Below are 20,707 nucleotides of genomic sequence, written 5' to 3'. Positions count from 1 at the left end.
CTATATGGGGATAATAATGCAGATCTATCTTATAGGGTATGTGAAGCATTGAAGTTCTGTTAAAAGATGCATGCATTTGCCACCAACATCTAGAATGTCCAATATCCCAGTTTCCCAACCCATTGGGATATTGGCAATGCTATTTTTCAAGAAAAAGAGGTGCCGGGGATCACCACAAACACCTCCCTCATTGTCTTAGAATGGCAGTGGTACCCACCTGAGAGAAGCTGCACCTGAGTTCTGGCTTGTTCCAGTTGGGGGGGGGGGAAGCCCTGGGTATTGGCAAGTGACAGGGTCATGGACTGTTTTACCTTGAGATTATCTGGTGCTATCAACATTTTGAAAGAACAGGCTCTAGGCTCAGGAAGCCAGGAATCTGTATTCCTGTATTCCAGGAACATTGCTAGGTAGGATTACTTGCCTACAATGCTTTTCAGTTTTTGTTTTTCAGTATGCTACTCAGGGGTTGGTCTAAGAGTGTTCAACCCAATCATTCTCATATATATATATATATATATTCTAAAAAAGACACCTCTTGTGGCTGCACCACACAGTTTAAATGAATCCATCCCTAAGTAGTCTTTCATTAATAAGAACTGCCTTCTAATTAAAGGGGGGGAGATGCTGATTGTGCATTTTATTTTATTTTGTTTAAGCTGTTTGGAGGTCTACTGTCAGGCAGAAAAGTGGGATACAAATATTTTAGATTTTATTTAGAGTCCTGAGAACTTAAGCTGCAGGTTTTGACTCAGATGACTGAGGCAGCCCAACAGCAATATCAAGTTCTGTGGATCAACCTACCAGGTGCAGGTGTTATTGTAGCTGGTTTACCTGTGCAAAGAAGTGCTCACACAAGCAGTCTTTAGACTGCAATCCTATCCATAGATTACTAGGGAGGAATACTAGGAAAAGTTATAAGTAAATTGGTTTAGAATTTAATCCAACCTTGTGTGAGAATTTTCACAGAGGAGAATCAAAGGCGTTGGCTTCCTCTGCAATGGTAAAAAAGAAGAAGTTTGCATCCCTTGCCAATCCTGTTTTTGCCTCCAGTCGATATTCCTCATCAGTTTAGACGCCAGACCAAAATGTTTCTCTGTTACCCAGGTCTTTAGCTGAATGAACACTTTGTGGGCTCTTGGATGTGTTTTTGGGAAGGATGCTAATAGTTTGTTGGTTATTTTAATATGTATTTTGTATTTTCATTTTGTATTTTTATGCTGTGATGCGCGCTGTGATCTTCTGATGAAGGGCAGTATACTAATTTAAGAAATAATAAAAATATTAACAGTCCCCTTCTGCGTATATTCTAAAGAGTCATGACAGCATGTAAAGAATAACAAGAAGATACAATCTTTGCAAGCATTTATACATTTGTAAAAACGACAACAACGAAATTAGGAGCTCGTTGGGCAGCTAAGAGTCCCAGACGCAGAACCAGCAGTTTAACAACTCACAGAAAAACAAATAATCACGTGATGACCTATACGTAGCCGACGCGCGACGGAAGTCGGAGCCATGGCAGAAGGACCCCCAAAACGCTACTTCCGCTTTCCCTATCTGTTTACCTATGACATCTCATGGTAAACAAACCCGCCCCCTCTCCCCACCCTCAAAAAGGCGATAACCGTACTGCCTGATTCGCCTGTTCAAAGAGGCTGCTTTCATACAGGCCCTGCCCAACCTGTGTTTATGCTTGTTTAGGAGTCTCAAGAAGGCTTATGAGAGGAAACGACAGTCTGAGGTGTCTAAGTTGCTGCCTGAACGCACCTCGAGTGCTTTCAAACGGTAAAAACAATAGACATAATAATACAGACTTACACAAAGCTTCTAATTTCCGAGTTCCCCTTAGCGCCTTTTTTTTTGTCTCGCTGAGACAGAAGTGACAGTTGTCGATAAAAAAGGCGGAGAACGCTGCACATACACAGCGTTCTATATATATTAACTCGCCAAACCGACATATCCCTTCCCCACCCCCAACTTGGAATAAAACCTACATTACAAAGCGCGAATTCCTGGAAGAGGCAGCGCTTTGAAGGAGCGAGGAAGAGCCTGGCGGCTCATTTCCCTCCGCTTGAGCTCTTACTGAGCTGCCGCTGCCGCCTCGGGAAAACCAAGCAAAGGAACCCAGCAAGTTTCACCCTCGCCTGCGTCGGCGCATGCGAGCTACTCTGCACTATTTTCCTACATCTACGCACGCGCAAGCCTTACCCAATCACGCGGGCGCTCCTCGAGGACCCCGCCTGGGCTGCCTCGAGCAATCGCCTGCGCCGCAGTTCCAACCTTCCGCCGGGGAGGACCCCTTCCCCGGTCCGTCCGGCGCGCTGCCTGCAAAAACAACAAGCCTCCCTCCCTCCCTCACACGGCGCAGGTTCTCCTCGGCCCGGTCGGTGGGGCCGCCGCCTCCGCCGTCGTCCGGTGGGGCCAAGGCCGGGCAGCAGGGGCCTGGGGTGGCCGGGCGTCGGGCGGAAGAGGCGATGGACCAGTGCGTGACGGTGGAGCGCGAGCTGGAGAAGGTGCTGCAGAAGTTCTCGGGCTACGGGCAGCTGTGCGAGCGGAGCCTGGAGGAGCTGATCCAGTACGTGGCGGGGCTGCGCCGGGAGATCCTCCAGAGCGAGAGTATGTCCGTAAGAACCAGGCGCTTGCCTTTTCTCTAAGCAGCAGGCAGGCAGGAATCCGGCAGGTGAAGCTTTCCTTACCCCCCCCCCCCAAATCCCACTGAAACTGAATTTTTTAAATATAATTTTTTATTAGTTTTTTTTTAACATATCGTTTTCAACAGTAATTAAACGTACTTTTACATCTTATTCAATTTTTTGACTTCCATCAATCCTGTCTGAAAACTGAATTTCGACTCCCTTTGGGGAAAGTGCCTGCCGCACAGAGTTTCCCGACACTGCTTTGTTGTTGTTCTTTGGGGGGGAAATACAGTGGTACCTCGGGTTAAGTACTTAATTCATTCCGGAGGTCCGTACTTAACCTGAAACTGTTCTGAACCTGAAGCACCACTTTAGCTAATGGGGCCTCCCGCTGCTGCCGCGCCACCACCACGTGATTTCTGTTCTCATCCGGAAGCAAAGTTCTTAACCTGAGGTACTATTTCTGGGTTAGCAGAGTCTGTAACCTGAAGGTACCACTGTATTACATTACAGTGCCGAATTAAGTACGTATAAGTTAAAGAAGGTATAGTTTAGGGCCCCACTCTCTTGGCGCCCCCCCCCCCAATTAAAGGATAGACAACAACCTGGATTCGGGTGGCGCTGTGGGTTAAACCACAGAGCCTGGTACTTGCCAATCAGAAGGTCGGCGGTTCGAATCCCCACGACGGGGTGAGCTCCCGTTTCTTGGTCCCTGCTCCTGCCAACCTAGCAGTTCGAAAGCACGTCAAAGTGCAAATAGATAAATAGGTACCACTCCGGTGGGAAGGTAAACGGCATTTCCGTGCGCTGCTCTGGTTCGCCAGAAGCGGCTGAGTCATGCTGGCCACATGACCCGGAAGCTGTACGCCAGCTCCCTTGGCCAATAAAGCGAGATGAGCGCCGCAACCCCAGAGTCGGTCACGACTGGACCTAATGGTCAGGGGTCCCTTTACCTTTACCTTTTTTACGTTACAGTGCCGGATTTACGTATAAACTAAAGAAGCTATATCTTAGGGCCCCAGTCTCTTGGAGTTCCCCTCAAAATTAAAGGATAAACAACCTGGATGTACATTTCCTAAATATAAGATAAAAAGCAAATAAAATAAAGCCTACATACAGCAACAGTGTTTTGTGTTGTGTATGGACCTATTAGGTCCACAAATTCCCACATCATATATTCAACACAAAACAACAGCAGCAATTTGTTGTTGGCAAAGGACAGCTGGGTATATAAAGGGCCCCATTAGCTTCAGTAGCTTAGGGCCTCATCAAATGTAAATGTGACCCAGCTCACAAAGCATGCGAGGGAAAAGAAACCCTGTAAGTCTACTTGAAGGAAAGCTTCCAACTGCCGGATTTCTGGGTGTATTTGTTTTTTGGGGGAAATATGTGTCAAATTGTTTTTTGGGGGGAGGGAGGATACCCTACAACTGTACGTGAAGGAAAACTTCCAACTGCCAGGCTGTTGTTAAGAAAACTATGGTAACTCCGTGCCTGTCTCAGTTTCCCTTCCCAATGCCTCACAATATTACTTTTATCCGTGTCTGGTCAGCTCTCGCGTAGTCTGCCTCTTGTTTTGAGACACCATTCAGTTCCCTATGATCCGGCTTGTTTCCTAGATGGGTATGTGGGGTGTTAGGGGAGGGGTAGCACGTCTGGTGGGGCAGACGTTGTGCTCCCTCTGGGGTAGTTTGTTCACCTTTGGTCGCTACCCTGCACTCAGCTCTCACCTGTGGCTCCTAGAAAATGTCAGCATTTGACAGCGATCACACTCCGGGAACAGCTTCAGCTAGTCAACTAAACCAGGTGAGGGTTGCTTATGGGTCTTGAAGCCTTGGTGAGTTAGGGACTTCCCCAACATGTAAAGACAGGCACCTGCGGATTGAGTGGACGAGACCAATCATGGGTCCGATGGTCAAGAAAGTGGTTTCTGCACGTGAGGGGCAGATGGCTTGTCAACCTATGAAAGTAGCCCTTCTAGGAGATGGAAAACTCTTACCCAGGTGTCAGCAAACTTTTTCAGCAAGGGGCCGGTCCACTGTCCCTCAGACCTTGTGGGGGGCCGGACTATATTGGGGGGGGGGGAATGAACGAATTCCTATGCCCCACAAATAACCCAGAGATGCATTTTAAATAAAAGCACACATTCTGCTCATGTAAAAACACCAGGCAGGCCCCACAAATAACCCAGAGATGCATTTTAAATAAAAGGACACATTCTACTCATGTAAAAAAACATGCTGATTCCTGGACTGTCCGTAGGCCAGATTGAGAAGGCGATGGGGCCAGATCCAGCCCCCGGGCCTTCGTTTGCCTACCCATGCTCTTACCCTAAACCTCCACTGCCTTGCGGGACATCTTTGGGAGAAGAAAAGGACATCTTTGAGAGGAGTAACCCCTACACAAATCTGGAGTGGAATCCCTAAGATAGTTGGATGGTGCCTTGTACGCCTCCTTCCGTCGACTCCTGCAGCCAAGCTGGTGCCAAATGTATTGCTTTTCTTTTCTTTGGACTACATCAGCAAGGCCAAGAGGAGGGTCTTGTCGTCTAAGCAAAGCAGTTTGACTTCACCACTGGAGGCACACTCCATTGTCTCTTGAGAGAGACAAATATCAGCAACTGCAACAACTGATTGTAGACACATATTTTTTTTGTCCCCTGAGAACGGTATGCTCCATGTGGCCTTAGTTTCCCTGTGTCAAAGGGCTGGGGTCTGTTACAGAGGGTGTTTTTATGTTCTCTTCCCATAGCTCTTGTCTTCCTTCTGGGCTGGCTTGCTTGCTTGCTTGTGTGGAACATACAGTTTGTATGTAACTAGAGAGGAAGGATCTCTTTCTCCCTTCTCTGCGCCCCCTCCCCAAAGGTTGCAAGAGAGGGGGAGGTTCAGAAACAGACATGGCAAACCCTGTAGTATTAATTTGCCAGGATGTGATTCATAGGTCTGATGAGCATCGTCTGACAAATTCTGCACTCTTGGCATCAGCTACTTTACCTGAAGGGCCACTTTGAGAAGTGAGTATGGAGTGGTGTCCCTTCACCTCAACTTCCAGTTGCTTGTTTGCAGTTCGTAATTTTTCTCATATGCATCTCTTGTTGAGTCTTTCACCTTCGGTCTGTCTGCTGGAAGGCCTCTCAGCTACCAGCCCCTATTCTGCCTAAAGATTTAGATGAATTTGAAAAAGGCAGTGGCGAGACTGACTTTCCTTCTTTGGATACTGTTGTTCATATTTATAAGAAATATTTATACACAACTAGTTCATAGAAATATACCACAGTTCAGAACAGTATAAAAAAACCAAACCAAACAATAACATGACGAATTAAAAATAAGTTAAAAACAAAAAGAAATTAATATCAAGCACAAGTAGACCATTGTAGGGAATGTACTCTTATTTGCCTGGTGGAATAGTTTTCCTTAGGCATTTAAAAGTTGGCATAGAAGGCACCCACTGAATCCCTGTTCTCATTGTGTTCCACAAGTCTTGGACCAGTGACACTGAAAACTTGATTTCTCATTGTTGTCAAACGAGCCTCACCAACTTGGGGAATTGAAAGAGATGATGTGGACAAAACTACTGCTACTGTATTTTGGGAAATGATTTTCTAACAACTATAATTAAGTAGCTAACTATCAGCATGGCTTTCTTGTATTATATGGAGGAGGAGTTTTCCCTCTTCCCAGACGCAAGTGCTTGGCTTTGTTATTGACTGAGCAAAAAGAGCTAACTTAATTTGCTTACAGAGTTTTGAAAGATAAAGGGCTTTAGTTTTGAGATGCAGGAGGTGATGTTTTGTTTTGACATCTCAGGACTGGGCAGTGATTAATCTATCCTGCCCTCTTTGGCCTCTTGTAATGAGTAAAAAAAGAGGAAGCCTTAATCTATTTCCACACCGGCAGGTAAGTTTACTCTTTCACACTGAGTAATAATGGCATTAGTCATTGGTGGCTCCTAAATGAACATCCCATAGAGCAAATGTAAACAGAGTTTACAATAACAAGTTTGCTGACTTTCCTATAACTGCGGTCTAATGTGCAACTGATATGTGTGTGTGTGTGTACACACACACACACACACACACACACAGTCTGTTGAAATGATGAGGCCATATATGTAATTCTGTGCCAGATTTCAGTGAGGCTATTTAGGAGTAAGCATTTTATTTGGAAATACTGTTTTTATTGGCACTTCCTTCCAAGTAAATATGTTTAGACTGGGATTAAGCTGGGTGTTTATTTAAAAAGGGAACGTATAGAAGTTATCATTGAAGGCTGACAAAAGAGACCTCGCAACTTGGAACTGGGTCATAATGCAACTATCTCAAATGTTGGAGCATGGGCAGGCAAACTAAGGCCTGGGGGCCGGATCTGGCTCAGTTGCATTCTAAATCTGGCCCGCAGAACGGTCCGGGAATCAGCATGTTTTTCCATGAGTAGAATGTGTGCTTTTATTTAAAATGCATCTCTGGGTTATTTGTGGGGCATAGGAATTCGTTCATTCCCCCCTCCCCCAAAAAATATAGTCTGGCCCCCCACAAGGTCTGAGGGACAGTGGACCGGCCCCCTGCTGAAAAAGTTTGCTGACTCCTTTGTTAGAGAGTACAACTTGCGTAGTACACACATCTGAAAGCCCCCACACACCTGAGGGAGTGCTGATGACATTCTCACAGGGGGGCAAGAATTGCATGGTGGCACCAGTTTTATGAATGGTCAGTTCCATGTTGCGGCTGTTGACGTAACCCGTGCTGTTTTCATTGTTGAAAGCTGAGAGCTGTGGTCATTTGACACAAAGAGACTAGTGAGTCATGGGGCACTTGACATCTGAACAAAGGATAAATCTCCTTGAGGCTTGTAGATTTTTATAGCTAAATGAGAAGATAGAGGGAATTATTTATTCAGTATCTCAGTAAATTTAAAGGCAGGTACACCGCTGCGTCTTGATTAGACAGTGAAACATAGTTCTGCGTTTATGTGGCAGAGAAAACAGTTAATGGGAATGGTTTGCTGCAGCATGGAAGCAGCTCTTCTGAAGCGGTGCTTGAGGAACTGGGCACTACAGATAAACATGGAGATAAATCAGATCTGGTGGACCAGTTTCTCCTTCCCTTTTTTCAAATACCAGACTGGATGCTAGCACTTGAGATTTTTCTAGCTTCTGTAGTACTCTGACTAGCTTAGCTCCATGTTGTTGTTTAGTCGTGTCCAACTCTTCGTGACCCCATGGACCAGAGCACGCCAGGCACTCCTGTCTTCTACTGCCTCCCGCAGTTTGGTCAAACTCATGCTGGTAGCTTCGAGAACACTGTCCAACCATCCCATCCTCTGTCGTCCCCTTCTCCTTGTGCCCTCCATCTTTCCCAACATCAGGGTCTTTTCCAGGGAGTCTTCTCTTCTCATGAGGTGGCCAAAGTATTGGAGCCTCAGCTTTAGGACCTGTCCTTTCAGTGAGTATTCAGGGCTGATTTCCTTAAGAATGGATCGGTTTGATCTTCTTGCAGTCCATGGGACTCTCAAGAGTCTCCTCCAGCACCATAATTCAAAAGCATCAATTCTTCGGCGATCAGCCTTCTTTATGGTCCAGCTCTCACTTCCATACATCACTACTGGGAAAACCATAGCAGCTTAGCTCCATAGTTTTCCACAATTACATTAATTTTTTTATTTCTTGCATGTGTCAGAAACTATTGTGCCTTGAGGTTTGAAAACGGAGGGTAGAGTTCAAGAAGTGTATGCTGTTCTTTATTTTAGAGAGGAGGTAAACAAAGTCTGCCTTCTCCTGGGATGCACCATAAGCCAGGGGACTGCTCGGTCTGGCACAGCTTCTGCAGATACCTGAGCTTGCAGCGCTTTTACTTGCTTCGCCAGAGAGAAGAGACCAGGGGATTAATAAAGGGGTGAAGTCTCCGATTCTTCCCTCCTATTCATCAACGCAAGTAGCAGCTGTTCTTCTGAACTGAGCCTGCGTGTTTCTCTGGAGAAGGACTTCCTAGACCTTGGTTGGGGAGTGAGTGTGTGCCTTGCTGTGCAGGCAAATGGAAGTTGGTAGCATGGTGCTACACTTGTTTTGTATATACAGTGGTACCTTGGTTCTCAAACAGCCTAGTTCACAAACAACTTAGAACCCGAACGTCGCAAACCCCGAAGTGAGCATTCCGGTTCTCGATTTTTTTTTTGGAAGTCAAACGTGTCCTGAGCTTCCGTTTTTAGTGTTGCGCTTCCGTTTTTAGAGAGATGGTGCTGATTGGGCCGGTGAGGAGAACGCTGAAAACCCGGAAGTGAATGCTTCTGTTTTCGAACACGCCTTGGAAGTTGAACAGCTTCCATGATGCATTTTTCCATTTTCATCATTCACTTTGCCTACAGCCCTTTGATTTTCGGTTTTCGAATGGACTTCCGGAACGGATTACATTCGAAAACCAAGGTTCCCCTATATTCACTCTTGTTTTAGCTTCCCCCCCAGTATGGTTCTGCTAAATGTAATTTTCCTAATTAAAGGCAGAATTGCCACTGAATTTTTGTGCTATATCCAGGTAAATTTGTCAGAATTACAGGTAACTGAATGCACGTCGAAAATCACGTCAAAGTGGAAGTAGATAAATAGGTACCACTCCGGCGGGAAGGTAAATGGCGTTTCCGTGCGCTGCTCTGGTTGGCCAGAAGCGGCTTAGTCCTGCTGGCCACATGACCCGGGAGCTGGCCAATAAAGTGAGATGAGCGCTGCAACCCCAGAGTCGGTCACGACTGGACCTAATGGTCAGGGGTCCCTTTACCTTTACCATTTAACCCTGATGGATATTTCTCAGTCAGTGAAAACCGGGCAGGACCTCTCGGAAATGAAACAGAGGTTTCTTAACCGTCTACAAAGTCATTCCAGAGTGACCCAGCCTAGTTTGCATCTCTCTTTGGTCTTTTCAAGTCTTGAGAGGGTTGAAACGAACAGAGGGAATGTAAGAGAGGTCTGCAGAAGCAAGACTTTTGCCTCTATAAAGATTCAGATGCTGGATAGAATCTCATGACATTGTGCGTAGCTGCTGTGCCTTGTTACAGTGTACACTTGACAAGGCCGCTTTGCGAGAACTGCTTTTCCAGGTAAGCAACCAACCATTTAGCGATAATCTGAAATAATACACTGAGTACAAGGCTGCGATGAAGCTGGCTTCGAGTTATGATTGTATATAACCTGCTGGGCATGCTATAAATTATGCCGGCCAATCCCACAGGAATAACATTTCCTGACACCAGAGGTGGGGGGTATATGGCCTCTCAGGCACTGTTGGACCCTCAACTCCCTTCAGCACCAGCCAATGTGGCTAATGATCAGGGATGATTGGAGCTAAAGTCCAGCAACATCTGAAGGGACACAGATTTCACCCCACCAGTGTCTCCTGTAATCCATTTTGAAACTACTTACGACTTTTCAGAAGTGAAATTAAATGATGGTGCTTGGGCCCTTTGTTTGCAGAAATTCCATTTCTTGGGAATTAGTGTTTCTTGCTCATAATGCAATTAATTATTTGTTTTTCTTCTCTTCTGTCTAGATCAAGATGGAGATCTATCGGGGACGATATCACTTGTTATGACCCAGTGCTGCAAGCGAATAAAGGATACCGTTCAGAAATTGGCCTCGGATCATAAAGACATTCACAGTAGTGTTTCCCGTGTTGGGAAAGCGATTGACAAGGTATTTAGAGCATTCGTTTGGTTGTGTCTCAATGCTTGGTTGATGTTTTTAAAAACTTTGTATGTTTAAAATTTAATGTGAGTCAGCACTGCAGACTCCCCGGACTTTTGCAACTAGCTTTTACAGAGATGAAGGATCTCTGGCCTTCCAGATGTTGTGAGACTTCCAAACTTTTATCAGCCCCAGCTACGTAGCCCAGGGTCAGGGATGATGTAAGTTGTTATTTAACAGCATCTGAAAGGCCACAGTTTCCCCATTCCTGCTGTAGGTTGTTTTCAAGAAAGCTCAGTGGATGTGTCTATATTTCTGTATGCAAAACCATCTCCCCCAGTTTCGACCCCGTCAGAAACCAAGTGAAATAAAGAACCCGGAGGAAAAATGTAGCCTTCACCTTGAAAACCGGCCTTCTGCGAAATAGATTGCCACTTTAGATAATTAGATTAAGACTAATGCAGCAAAATATTTAGTCTTGGGTACATTGAAACTAAAGGACGCAGGTGGCGCTGTGGGTTAAACCACAGAGCCTAGGACATGCCGATCAGAAGGTCGGCGGTTCGAATCCCCGCGACGGGATGAGCTCCCATTGCTCGGTCCCAGCTCCTGCCAACCTAGCAGTTCGAAAGCACGTCAAAGTGCAAGTAGATAAATAGGTACCACTCCGGCGGGAAGGTAAACGGCATTTCCGTGCGCTGCTCTGGTTTGCCAGAAGCGGCTTAGTCATGCTGGCCACATGACCCGGAAGCTGTACGCCAGCTTCCTCGGCCAATAAAGTGAGATGAGCACCACAACCCCAGAGTTGGCCACGGCTGGACCTAATGGTCAGGGGTCCCTTTACCTTTTACATTGAAACCAGAGTGTTTTAAATTTATCTAGAACCATATACGAACTTGGATCTCCTTCCAAAAGGTGCAGCTACTGGGCCTTTGCCAAAGGAGATGTGTTAGATCTGCTTGGGGCTCCATACCCCTCCCGCAAATCACCCACAGGAAATATGCCTAGCAGCTTTTTTGGAAGGTCCAAGTTAGAATTAATATGGTCCTAGATAAATTTCTGGTGACAGATGATGTGAATGTCTTAATAGGCCATGTTACCTGTAAAGGAGAAGCTAGAGGAAGAACAGGGGAGAGAGTACTATTGAGCTTTGTTGATTGCCAGGGAAGATTATTCATTTTACTATCTTGGAACCCATCAAACACGGACAAATATGTGCAAAACCTACATTTGGCAACTCATGAGCAGATTCTAACCTGGGGAGATAACAGCAAAGACCTGATGAAGAGAGCACAGCAGAGGTTATATCTTCTGAGAATCCTCCGGAAAAATAATCTCTCAAAGGACCTGTTGATGGCATTTTACCATTGTACTGTTGAGGGTGTATTAACTTACGGTCTGTGTGTGTGGTTTGGGAGCTGCACAGTCAGGGAAAAAACAATGCTGTCCAGGGTTGTAAAGACTGCGGAGAGAATAATTGGGTGCACTCTTCCCACCTTGGATCAAATCTACGCTTCCAGGTGCCATAAGAAAGCTGCAGAGATAGTGCAGGATAGTGCGCACCCCAGAAATGATCTCTTTCAGCTTCTGCCTTCTGGAAGAAGGTACAGGGTTATAAAGACTAGGACTAGCCGCCTGAGAAACAGTTTCTATCCAAATGCGATTTTGGTTTTAAACGCAGTGTAAGGTAGTCTCTATGGGAGTATATTGTACTTAATTATGGGCTATCAGAGTTTTTAGGGGGCTAACCAGGCTGGGATAGCAGGCTTGTTGGTTTTTGAATGTCTGATGTAGATTTTCTCAGTTTCGTTGTTCTGTATGGGACAATGACAATAAAGATTGTATCGTCTTCTAATAAGCAGAAAACGTAAGAGGAATTTCACAATTTTGAATCTCTTTATAGAATAATGTATCGTTCCTAATAGAATTGGCATCGTGCGTAATGGAATATTGCCCTTTGGTTTGTTATAAAGGGTTCAATTCAAAATGCTGGTTATGTCCTTTAAAGCCCTCAACTGGGTTGGGATCCGGCTACTTCTGGGAGCACCTTCTCCCATATGACCATGTCTGCTTACTAAGATCTTCTGGAGAGCCTCTCTATCTTACCCTGCCAGCCTCTGAATTGCATTGTTCAGGATGCAGGACAGGGTCTTCTCTGTAGCTGCAGCAAAGCTTTAGAACTTCTTTCCTAGAGAGGTCCATCTTACTTCCTCATTTCTCGCCTTCTGATGGCAATCTAGCCACCTGGCTAAGCTTCCAATCTGAAAATTCAGCTGTCTCCTAGTTTTTATCTTATCTTTTTCCCCTGCCATTTTACCGTCTTACTATGTTTTTACTGTGCGAGTTGAGCATTTTTATGGAAAAGCTGGATAGCATTGTTTTAAAAGTGAAAAAAAACCCTTCCTGTTTTTAATCTTTAGCACAGTGACTAGATTTTAGGGAGTTTCCTAAACCGATAAGCTCTTGAGAGGCAGTGGCTGGGTTACTGCCTTTAATTATGAGTTGTCAATGCAAGCAAATTTTGCAACAGAAGACGCTGCCTGAGTCAGGGGATAGGCCCATCTAGGTCATTATTGCCTACACTGACTGGCAGTCCCTTTCCAAGGTTTCAGGCCAAGGGTCTTTACCTGGAAACACCAGGGATTGAATCTGGAACAGTAAGCTATCACCCTTCTCCAATTTTCCCTGATTTTCACATGGTCAGGCGGGAACAACCCCTGGGATAATCTTGCATCTCATATCTCTTGAAATGATTTACACCCCCACACCTTGCTTGCTTCCCCCCCATTTGCACAAAGCACCAAGCAGGTTATGTCATGCGCAGCATAATGTTATTGCCACCTCACCTTTAGCCAGTGCTAAACAGGACAGTTCACAGGATCAGACTAGAAGAGATGGGGGTCTTTGTTATCATGTGAATGCGGATGATACCCAGCTCTACCTCTCTTTCAAATCAGAACCAGTGAAGGCGGTGAAGGTCCTGTGTGAGTGTCTGGAGCTGGTTGGAGGATGGATGGCGGCTAACAGAGAGGTTGAATCCTGACAGGACAGAAGTACTGTTTTGGGGGGACAGGAGGCGGGCAGGTATGGAGGACTCCCTGGTCCTGAATGGGGTAACTGTGCCCCTGAAGGACCAGGTGCGCAGCCTGGGAGTCATTCTGGACTCACAGCTGTCCATGGAGGCGCAGGTCAATTCTGTGTCCAGGGCAGCTGTTTATCAGCTGCATCTGGTATGCAGGCTGAGACCCTACCTGCCCACAGACTGTCTCGCCAGAGTGGTGCATGCTTTGGTTATCTCTCGCTTGGACTACTGCAATGCGCTCTATGTGGGGCTACCTTTGAAGGTGACACAGAAACTACAACTAATCCAGAATGCGGCAGCTAGACTGGTGACTGGGAGTGGCCGCTGAGACCACATAACACCGGTCTTGAAAGACCTACATTGGCTCCCAGTATGTTTCTGAGCACAATTCAAAGTGTTGGTGCTGACCTTTAAAGCCCTAAATGGCCTCGGTCCTCTATACCTGAAGAAGCGTCTCCACCCCCATTGTTCTGCCCAGACGCTGAGGTTCAGTGCTGAGGGCCTTCTGGTGGTTCCTTCGCTGCGAGAAGCCAAGTTACAGGGAACCAGGCAGAGGGGCTTCTCGGTAGTGGCACCCGCCGTGTGGAACGCTCTCCCACCAAGATGTCAAAGAGAAAAACAACTATAGTGGTACCTCAGGTTACATACACTTCAGGTTACATATGCTTCAGGTTACAGACTCCACTAGCCCAGAAATATTGCTTCGGGTTAAGAACTTTGCTTCAGGATGAGAACAGAAATCGTGCTCCAGCGGCACGGTGGCAGCGGGAGGCCCCATTAGCTAAAGTGGTGCTTCAGGTTAAGAACAGTTTCACGTTAAGAACGGACCTCCCAAACGAATTAAGTACTTAACCCGAGGTACCACTACACCAGACTTTTAGAAGACATCGGAAGGCAGCCCTGTTTAGGGAAGCTTTTAATGTTTAATAGATTATTGTATTTTAATATTTTTTGGAAGCCGCCCAGAGAGGCGGGGTATAAATAATAAATTATTATTATTATTATTAGAGAAGAATTTTCAGCCCATAAACCTGTTTTGGCAAGACATAGCCCCTGCCTCAACCCCCACTTCTGCCTTCATAAGAGTAGACCATTCCCAACGTGTTCAGAGAGGCAATTTGACCCAGTTTTGATTCCTTGGGATCAAACCCTCCCCCAGGTTTTAAAAAAAATTATTGTCTCTAAATAGGGGTTTTCCTTTGTAGTCCATTATTCAGGCTATAAATACACGTTGTGTAAATAAAACGTTTCTTGGCCTTACATGTAACTCACCCGTCAAGCTGCACCTGTCTATTACCCTAGTTCCTGCGTCCTACGGAGTGGTCTTCTGGTCCTACTGTGCCAGCAGCTGCTATATTGGTTATGGTAGCGTAACGTAATCAAGATCCTATGGACTTTCAGCAGCAAGGCAGGCAGTAAAACAAAACCACTTTCTGCAAGAAATAATGTAGCAACTCTGACACCGCTCCAGCCTTCGTGAATATCCCACCAGCCAGTGATTCTGCCATTGCATGCATGCCAGTGACATCCCATGTTATCTGTATATTTATTATTATTGTTGTTGTTGTTGTTGTTGTTGTTGTTATGCTCATTAAGTGAGTCCTCTGGGTAGTTTTCAACATTATTAAAAATGCAAAATACATCTTTTTCTATAAAAGGAAGGAACCAGCCAATGCACATAACAGTTGAATGTGCCCCAAATGCAACAACAACAACAACAACAACAACAACAATAATTTATTTGTACCCTGCCCATCTGGCTGGGTTTCCCCAGCCACTCTGTGTGGCTTCCAACAAAGACCAAAAATACGCTAATGTCAGGGAACTGCCATCAGAGCATCAGGTGGTGGAGGGACTCAGGCAGGATGAAAGAGACTCAACTGCTGAAGCAGGGACCAGCAGGGGGAGGAGTGGGTCTCTGAGGGAATGCGAGCAGGAGGGAGGGCTCAGGGAGGCTTCCAGCGAGAACAGTGGGGAGGTATCGGAGTCTCCCATAGGGAGACCCACACCTCGCAGGAAACTGTCACGCCGTGAGTCCAGGAGACGCGTTTCCGTTAAGGAACTTCTTTGCTGGAAACGCTTCCGCAGACAGCCACTGTCGGACACTACTAGTGACTAGAGCAGACATGTCTGAGGAGCTCCGTCACACACGGAGGTTTGTGGGGTCGCACAAACTCTGAGGGAGCACGTTTTCACGCACAAGCAGCTAATCAAACCCTCACAGCAGTCCGACAGTCTTTGTACGCTGCCTGTGCAAGAGAAGGCATCATGAGCGAACCAACCGGAACCGGAGGAGCAGGGGCTGGAGCTGGTCCAAGCTTGGAAGATAGATACCGAGCGTTGGAGGTTCAACTGGCCCTGCAGACGGCGAGGTTGGAGGAGAGAAGGGCTCAGGATGCAGACAAGAAGGGGAGAGCCACGCAATTCCCCAGAAAGGTACCAGGATTGGTGCAGAAATTTGGGGGGGACCCCAAGGACTACCATGCTTTTAGGACAGAGATGCAATATGCCCTTAATGTGCAGTTCGATGAGTTCCCTGATGAGGAATCGCGAGTTGCTTTTGTAATTGGGCATCTTGAGAAAGGGGCTAGAGACTGGGTTCGACCCCTAATGGCAACGCACAATGACATACTAAAGGACACAATGAAGTTCTTTCGTGCAATGGATATCATGTTTTCCAGCGATATTGAGGAAGGGGTGGTGCGCAGACAGCTAATGGCTTGTAAGCAGGGAAGTCGATCTGTCCGTGAATATTGGACTGAGTTTACCATGCTGATTCACAGACTGAGTTGGGATTTATCGGCGGCACCCGTTCAAATGCTATTTGAAGAAGGTCTTTCTTCGGGGGTGAAAGACGAGCTGGCACGGAGCCCCAGGGCGGAGTCTATGGATCAGCTGACCAAATCTGCGCTGACCATAGGAGCGCGGCAGGAGGCAAGAGCCTTGGAGAGGCGGGAAGGGAGAGGGGAACGTTGGAAGGAGTTCCGCATTCCAGACATTCCTGAGCCAGCTTTCCCGCCGGCAGAGCCGATGGAAATCGGAACAGCGCGCGCGCGCGCATTTTCAAAAACCAGCGAGGGAGCTAAGAAGGAGGGAAAGGGCCCCCGGAAATGCTATCTCTGCCAACAGCCAGGCCACTTTGCCAGAGTCTGCCCCCAGAGGAAGGAATGGCAAGGGATGGTGGGAGCTGTTGAGGGGGGAGAAGAAGGGGGAGCGGAGCAGGTAAAAGCCAACGCCTGGTTGCCACAATTGGGGCACTGCAGCCAGGCCAAAGAGCAGTGAAAGTGCCCGTGCCAGAAGCTCCTCGACCTGCTCTAGTGATTGAAGTGTCGCTAGAGCTGCAGAATGGGCACCCCCTAAAAATAAAGGCGCTATTGGACTCAGGCAGCTCCTGCAATTTTATGAGCAAGGAGTTTGCTGCTGAACACCAGATACAGACCATCCCTTTAAGCAACCCCCTGCAGGTGACCACGATTGATGGCAGGGAGTTGTTGGGAGGAGGAGTCCGCTTGCAGACTGTCCCAATGATAATGAGGGTGGCAAGGCACACAGAACTGATAGCGTTTAATGTGGCCACCCTGGGAGGCGCTCCCATTATTTTGGGAATGAGCTGGCTAGCTCTACATGATCCGCTGGTTGGCTGGCATCAAAGAGTGGTGTCCTTTGGTTCAGCACATTGCCTAGAACACTGCAAAGGGGAGAAGGGTTCAGCAGGGGCCCAAGCCACCCTAGCAGGGACTGAAGTAATGGGGAAGGTGAAGGTACCACCACAGTATGCAGATCTCAGCGACGTGTTCAGCGAGAAGGAAGCTGACCAACTACCACCTCATAGACCCTTTGATTGTCAGATCAATTTACTCCCAGGAGCACAGCTTCCCGTGGGCAAGTTGTATGCCATGTCAGACAGGGAAATGCAGGAGTTGCGAGGGTTCATTGACAAGAACCTGAAGAGAGGCTTCATCAGAGAGTCCAAAGCAGCAGGGGGGAGCCCAGTGTTCTTTGTGGACAAAAAAAATGCGGACAAGCCGAGACTTGTATGTGATTTTAGGCGGCTGAATGCAGTGACTGAACCGGTGGCGTTCCCTATGCCCAGAATTGATGATATTTTGACCAGGGTGAGGAAGGGAAAGATTTTCACAAAGCTGGATCTAAGGGGGGCGTACAACCTGATACGCATAAGGAAAGGGGATGAATGGAAAACCACCATGTTTACCCCTTTGGGGGCGTTTGAATACCTCGTTATGCCATTTGGATTACAAGCAGGCTCCGCGTGTTTTCAATCTTTTATGAACCACGTGCTGGGCCCTTTGCTCTACAAGAATTGCGTTGCCTTTCTAGATGATGTGTTGGTGTATTCTGAGAATGAGGAGCAACATGTGAGAGACGTCAGAGAAGTGTTGAGCAGACTGCAAGCCAACAGGCTGTGGGTCAAACTGGAGAAGTGTCGGTTCCATACCAAGGAGGTGGAATTCCTGGGGTACCGCCTGTCAGACAAGGGATTGGCCATGGATCCCGGCAAGGTACAGGCAGTGCTGGAATGGAAAACACCTAAAACCAAGAAGGATGTGCAGAGGTTCCTAGGGTTTGGAAACTTTTATCGTAAGTTCATCCGCAACTTCGCCCATCTGACGGCGCCCATCACTGACTGTCTCAGCAGTAAAAAGAAGTTTGTATGGACGGCGGAGGCGGAGCGAGCGTTTGAGGAACTGAAAAGGGCCTTCGCCTCTGAAGAACAACTTCTGCATGTGGATTTACGAAAGAAGCTAAGGGTTGAAACAGACGCATCTGACAGAGCCATAGGGGCGGTGCTTCTTCTGCAGCCGGGGAAGGAGGAGTCAGAGTGGCGTCCGTGTGCCTTCTTCTCGCGGAAGCTGAACAAATCCGAGAGGAACTACACGGTGTACGACCGAGAACTGCTTGCTATTCATGAGGCGTTCCGGAGATGGAGGCATCTGCTAGTTGGTGCACAACATAAAGTGCAAGTGTGCACGGACCATAAAAATCTAGAGTACTGGAGAACGGCGCGAGTGCTCAACCAAAGGCAGTTGAGATGGGCCCAAGAGTTCTCCAAATTTAACTTTGAGATTTGTTATGTGCCAGGCCCAGAGAATGTTAGGGCGGACGCTCTCTCACGCAAACCTGAATATTTGGAGGGGGAGGGAGCACCCGAAGAAACCCATATCATTCCAGAGGACCGCTGGGTGTGTGGGGCGACTTTGGTGGGGCAAAGGGAATTGGTAGAGGGTACGGTGCAGGATGCATACGCCCAGGGGAAACTCAGGGATCTCAGAGGGGAGGAAGACAAATCCGGTGGTTTTGAGGAGAGAAATGGGGCATTGTATTATAAGGGAGCGTTATATATACCTGAAGGGGAATTGAGGGAGAAGGTACTCAAGCAGCTGCACGATAGCCCCACAGCAGGGCACTTTGGGCAACACAAAACCATGTGGCTGGTTACCAGGGAATTTTGGTGGCCCAAGGTCAGGGAAGATGTGCGGGAGTATGTGAGAGGGTGTGAACAATGCCAAAGAGCCAAGGGGGAGAGGCAGGCGCCGGCTGGTTTATTAGAACCACTGCCCACACCTGAGAGACCGTGGGAAGCAGTGGCAATAGATTTCATGACTGATCTGCCAAGGTCTAGAGGGAAAACAGCCATCATGGTTGTAGTAGACCTGTTAACTAAAATGGCCCACTTCATAGCCTGCTCACATGCGGTTACAGCAGAAGAAACCGCCAAATTGTTTGTAGAGAATGTGTTTAGGTTGCATGGCGCCCCCTTGAGGGTGGTTTCAGACCGAGGGAAACAATTTACTTCCAGGTTCTGGAGGAAGCTCATGAGCTTACTGCATGTAGAGGTTAATTTCTCGACGGCCCGTCATCCTGAAACCAACGGGCAGGCGGAAAGAGCAAATGGGGTTCTCCAACAATATTTGAGGTGTTATGTTAATGACAGAGAGAATGATTGGGTGGAGAAGTTGGCGTTGGCAGAATTTGCCTACAACAATGCAGAGAACGTGTCCACGGGGATGAGCCCCTTTTTGGCTAATCACGGGTGCCATCCCAGAGCCTTCCCAGGGGGGGAGGGGGAGAACTGGAGCGTTCCAGCTGCAGAACAGTTCGTGGAAGAAATGGAAGCGATCCATCGCCAGCTCCAACTCAATTTAAACAGGGCTAAGGAGGAATATAAGAGGCAGGCAGACAAAAACAGAAGGGAAGGTGAAAGCATCAGGGTGGGGGACCAGGTGTGGCTGTCAACCCAAGGGTTGCCATTCAAAGGAGGTTGTAAGAAATTAAGACCCAAAAGGCTGGGTCCGTTTGAAGTCATACAGCAGGTCAATCCAGTGGCTTTCAGGCTCCGGTTACCGAACCACATGAAGCTGCACCCAGTTTTTCACAGGTCGTTGCTGTCACCGTATAGAGGAGACAGTGAGGGGAGGGTCACTAGGGGACCAGCAATGGAGGAGAAGGAACACAGCTACCATGTAGCGGAGATCCTCGATTCCAGGTGGAAGGGAGATCAAGTAGAGTATTTGGTAATGTGGGAAGGGGAACCGGAGTCGGAAAACACCTGGGTTAGGGCAGAGGATGTCAATGACGAGGTTTTAATAGAGACTTTTCATCAGAGGTTCCCACGTAAACCTCAGCCTGTAGCGAGGTTCCGAAGGGAATACTTTGCCACCACCGACGAGGAAGAGGAGTTGGAGGGGTTCCCAGATTCTGAAGAGGAGGAGGATTCAGCTGGCCAGGACGACGATCGATGGAGAGAATTGTTCGAGACGTCAGAAGATGAGGAAGATTCGTTTCGGGGTTTTAGCCCTTCACCTCCCAGGGGGGAGGAATTGGGAGGGGTGAGGGGGGCCCTGGAGGGGAGGTGGATGTCAGGGAACTGCCATCAGAGCATCAGGTGGTGGAGGGACTCAGGCAGGATGAAAGAGACTCAACTGCTGAAGCAGGGACCAGCAGGGGGAGGAGTGGGTCTCTGAGGGAATGCGAGCAGGAGGGAGGGCTCAGGGAGGCTTCCAGCGAGAACAGTGGGGAGGTATCGGAGTCTCCCATAGGGAGACCCACACCTCGCAGGAAACTGTCACGCCGTGAGTCCAGGAGACGCGTTTCCGTTAAGGAACTTCTTTGCTGGAAACGCTTCCGCAGACAGCCACTGTCGGACACTACTAGTGACTAGAGCAGACATGTCTGAGGAGCTCCGTCACACACGGAGGTTTGTGGGGTCGCACAAACTCTGAGGGAGCACGTTTTCACGCACAAGCAGCTAATCAAACCCTCACAGCTAAGATGTCACACATTAAAAACTTCCCGGAAT

At 47.6% G+C, this 20,707-nt stretch overlaps 2 protein-coding genes across 2 annotated transcripts in view; one reads left to right on the top strand and one right to left on the bottom strand.

The window, feature by feature from the left end:
• The window catches only part of LOC310690566 (charged multivesicular body protein 3), a 38,786-nt gene extending 36,597 nt beyond the window's left edge, over window positions 1-2,189 (bottom strand). Inside the window, exon 1 of the mRNA XM_083469777.1 lies at window positions 1,995-2,189. The gene's annotated coding sequence lies outside the window, so the exon portion shown is untranslated. The remainder of the gene's footprint in view (window positions 1-1,994) is intronic.
• Window positions 2,190-2,243: 54 nt separating this feature from the next.
• RMND5A (required for meiotic nuclear division 5 homolog A) overlaps window positions 2,244-20,707 on the top strand; it is a 37,150-nt gene continuing 18,686 nt past the window's right edge. Inside the window, exons 1-2 of the mRNA XM_083469966.1 lie at window positions 2,244-2,616; window positions 10,174-10,316. Of these exons, the coding sequence (XP_083326092.1) occupies window positions 2,475-2,616; window positions 10,174-10,316 (285 nt within the window). The 5' untranslated portion in view covers window positions 2,244-2,474. The remainder of the gene's footprint in view (window positions 2,617-10,173; window positions 10,317-20,707) is intronic.

This window comes from Podarcis liolepis (assembly GCF_965112155.1).
Source record: "Podarcis liolepis genome assembly, chromosome: 13".
Taxonomy (NCBI): domain Eukaryota; kingdom Metazoa; phylum Chordata; class Lepidosauria; order Squamata; family Lacertidae; genus Podarcis; species Podarcis liolepis.
This window is presented reverse-complemented; position numbering and strand designations above follow the sequence as displayed.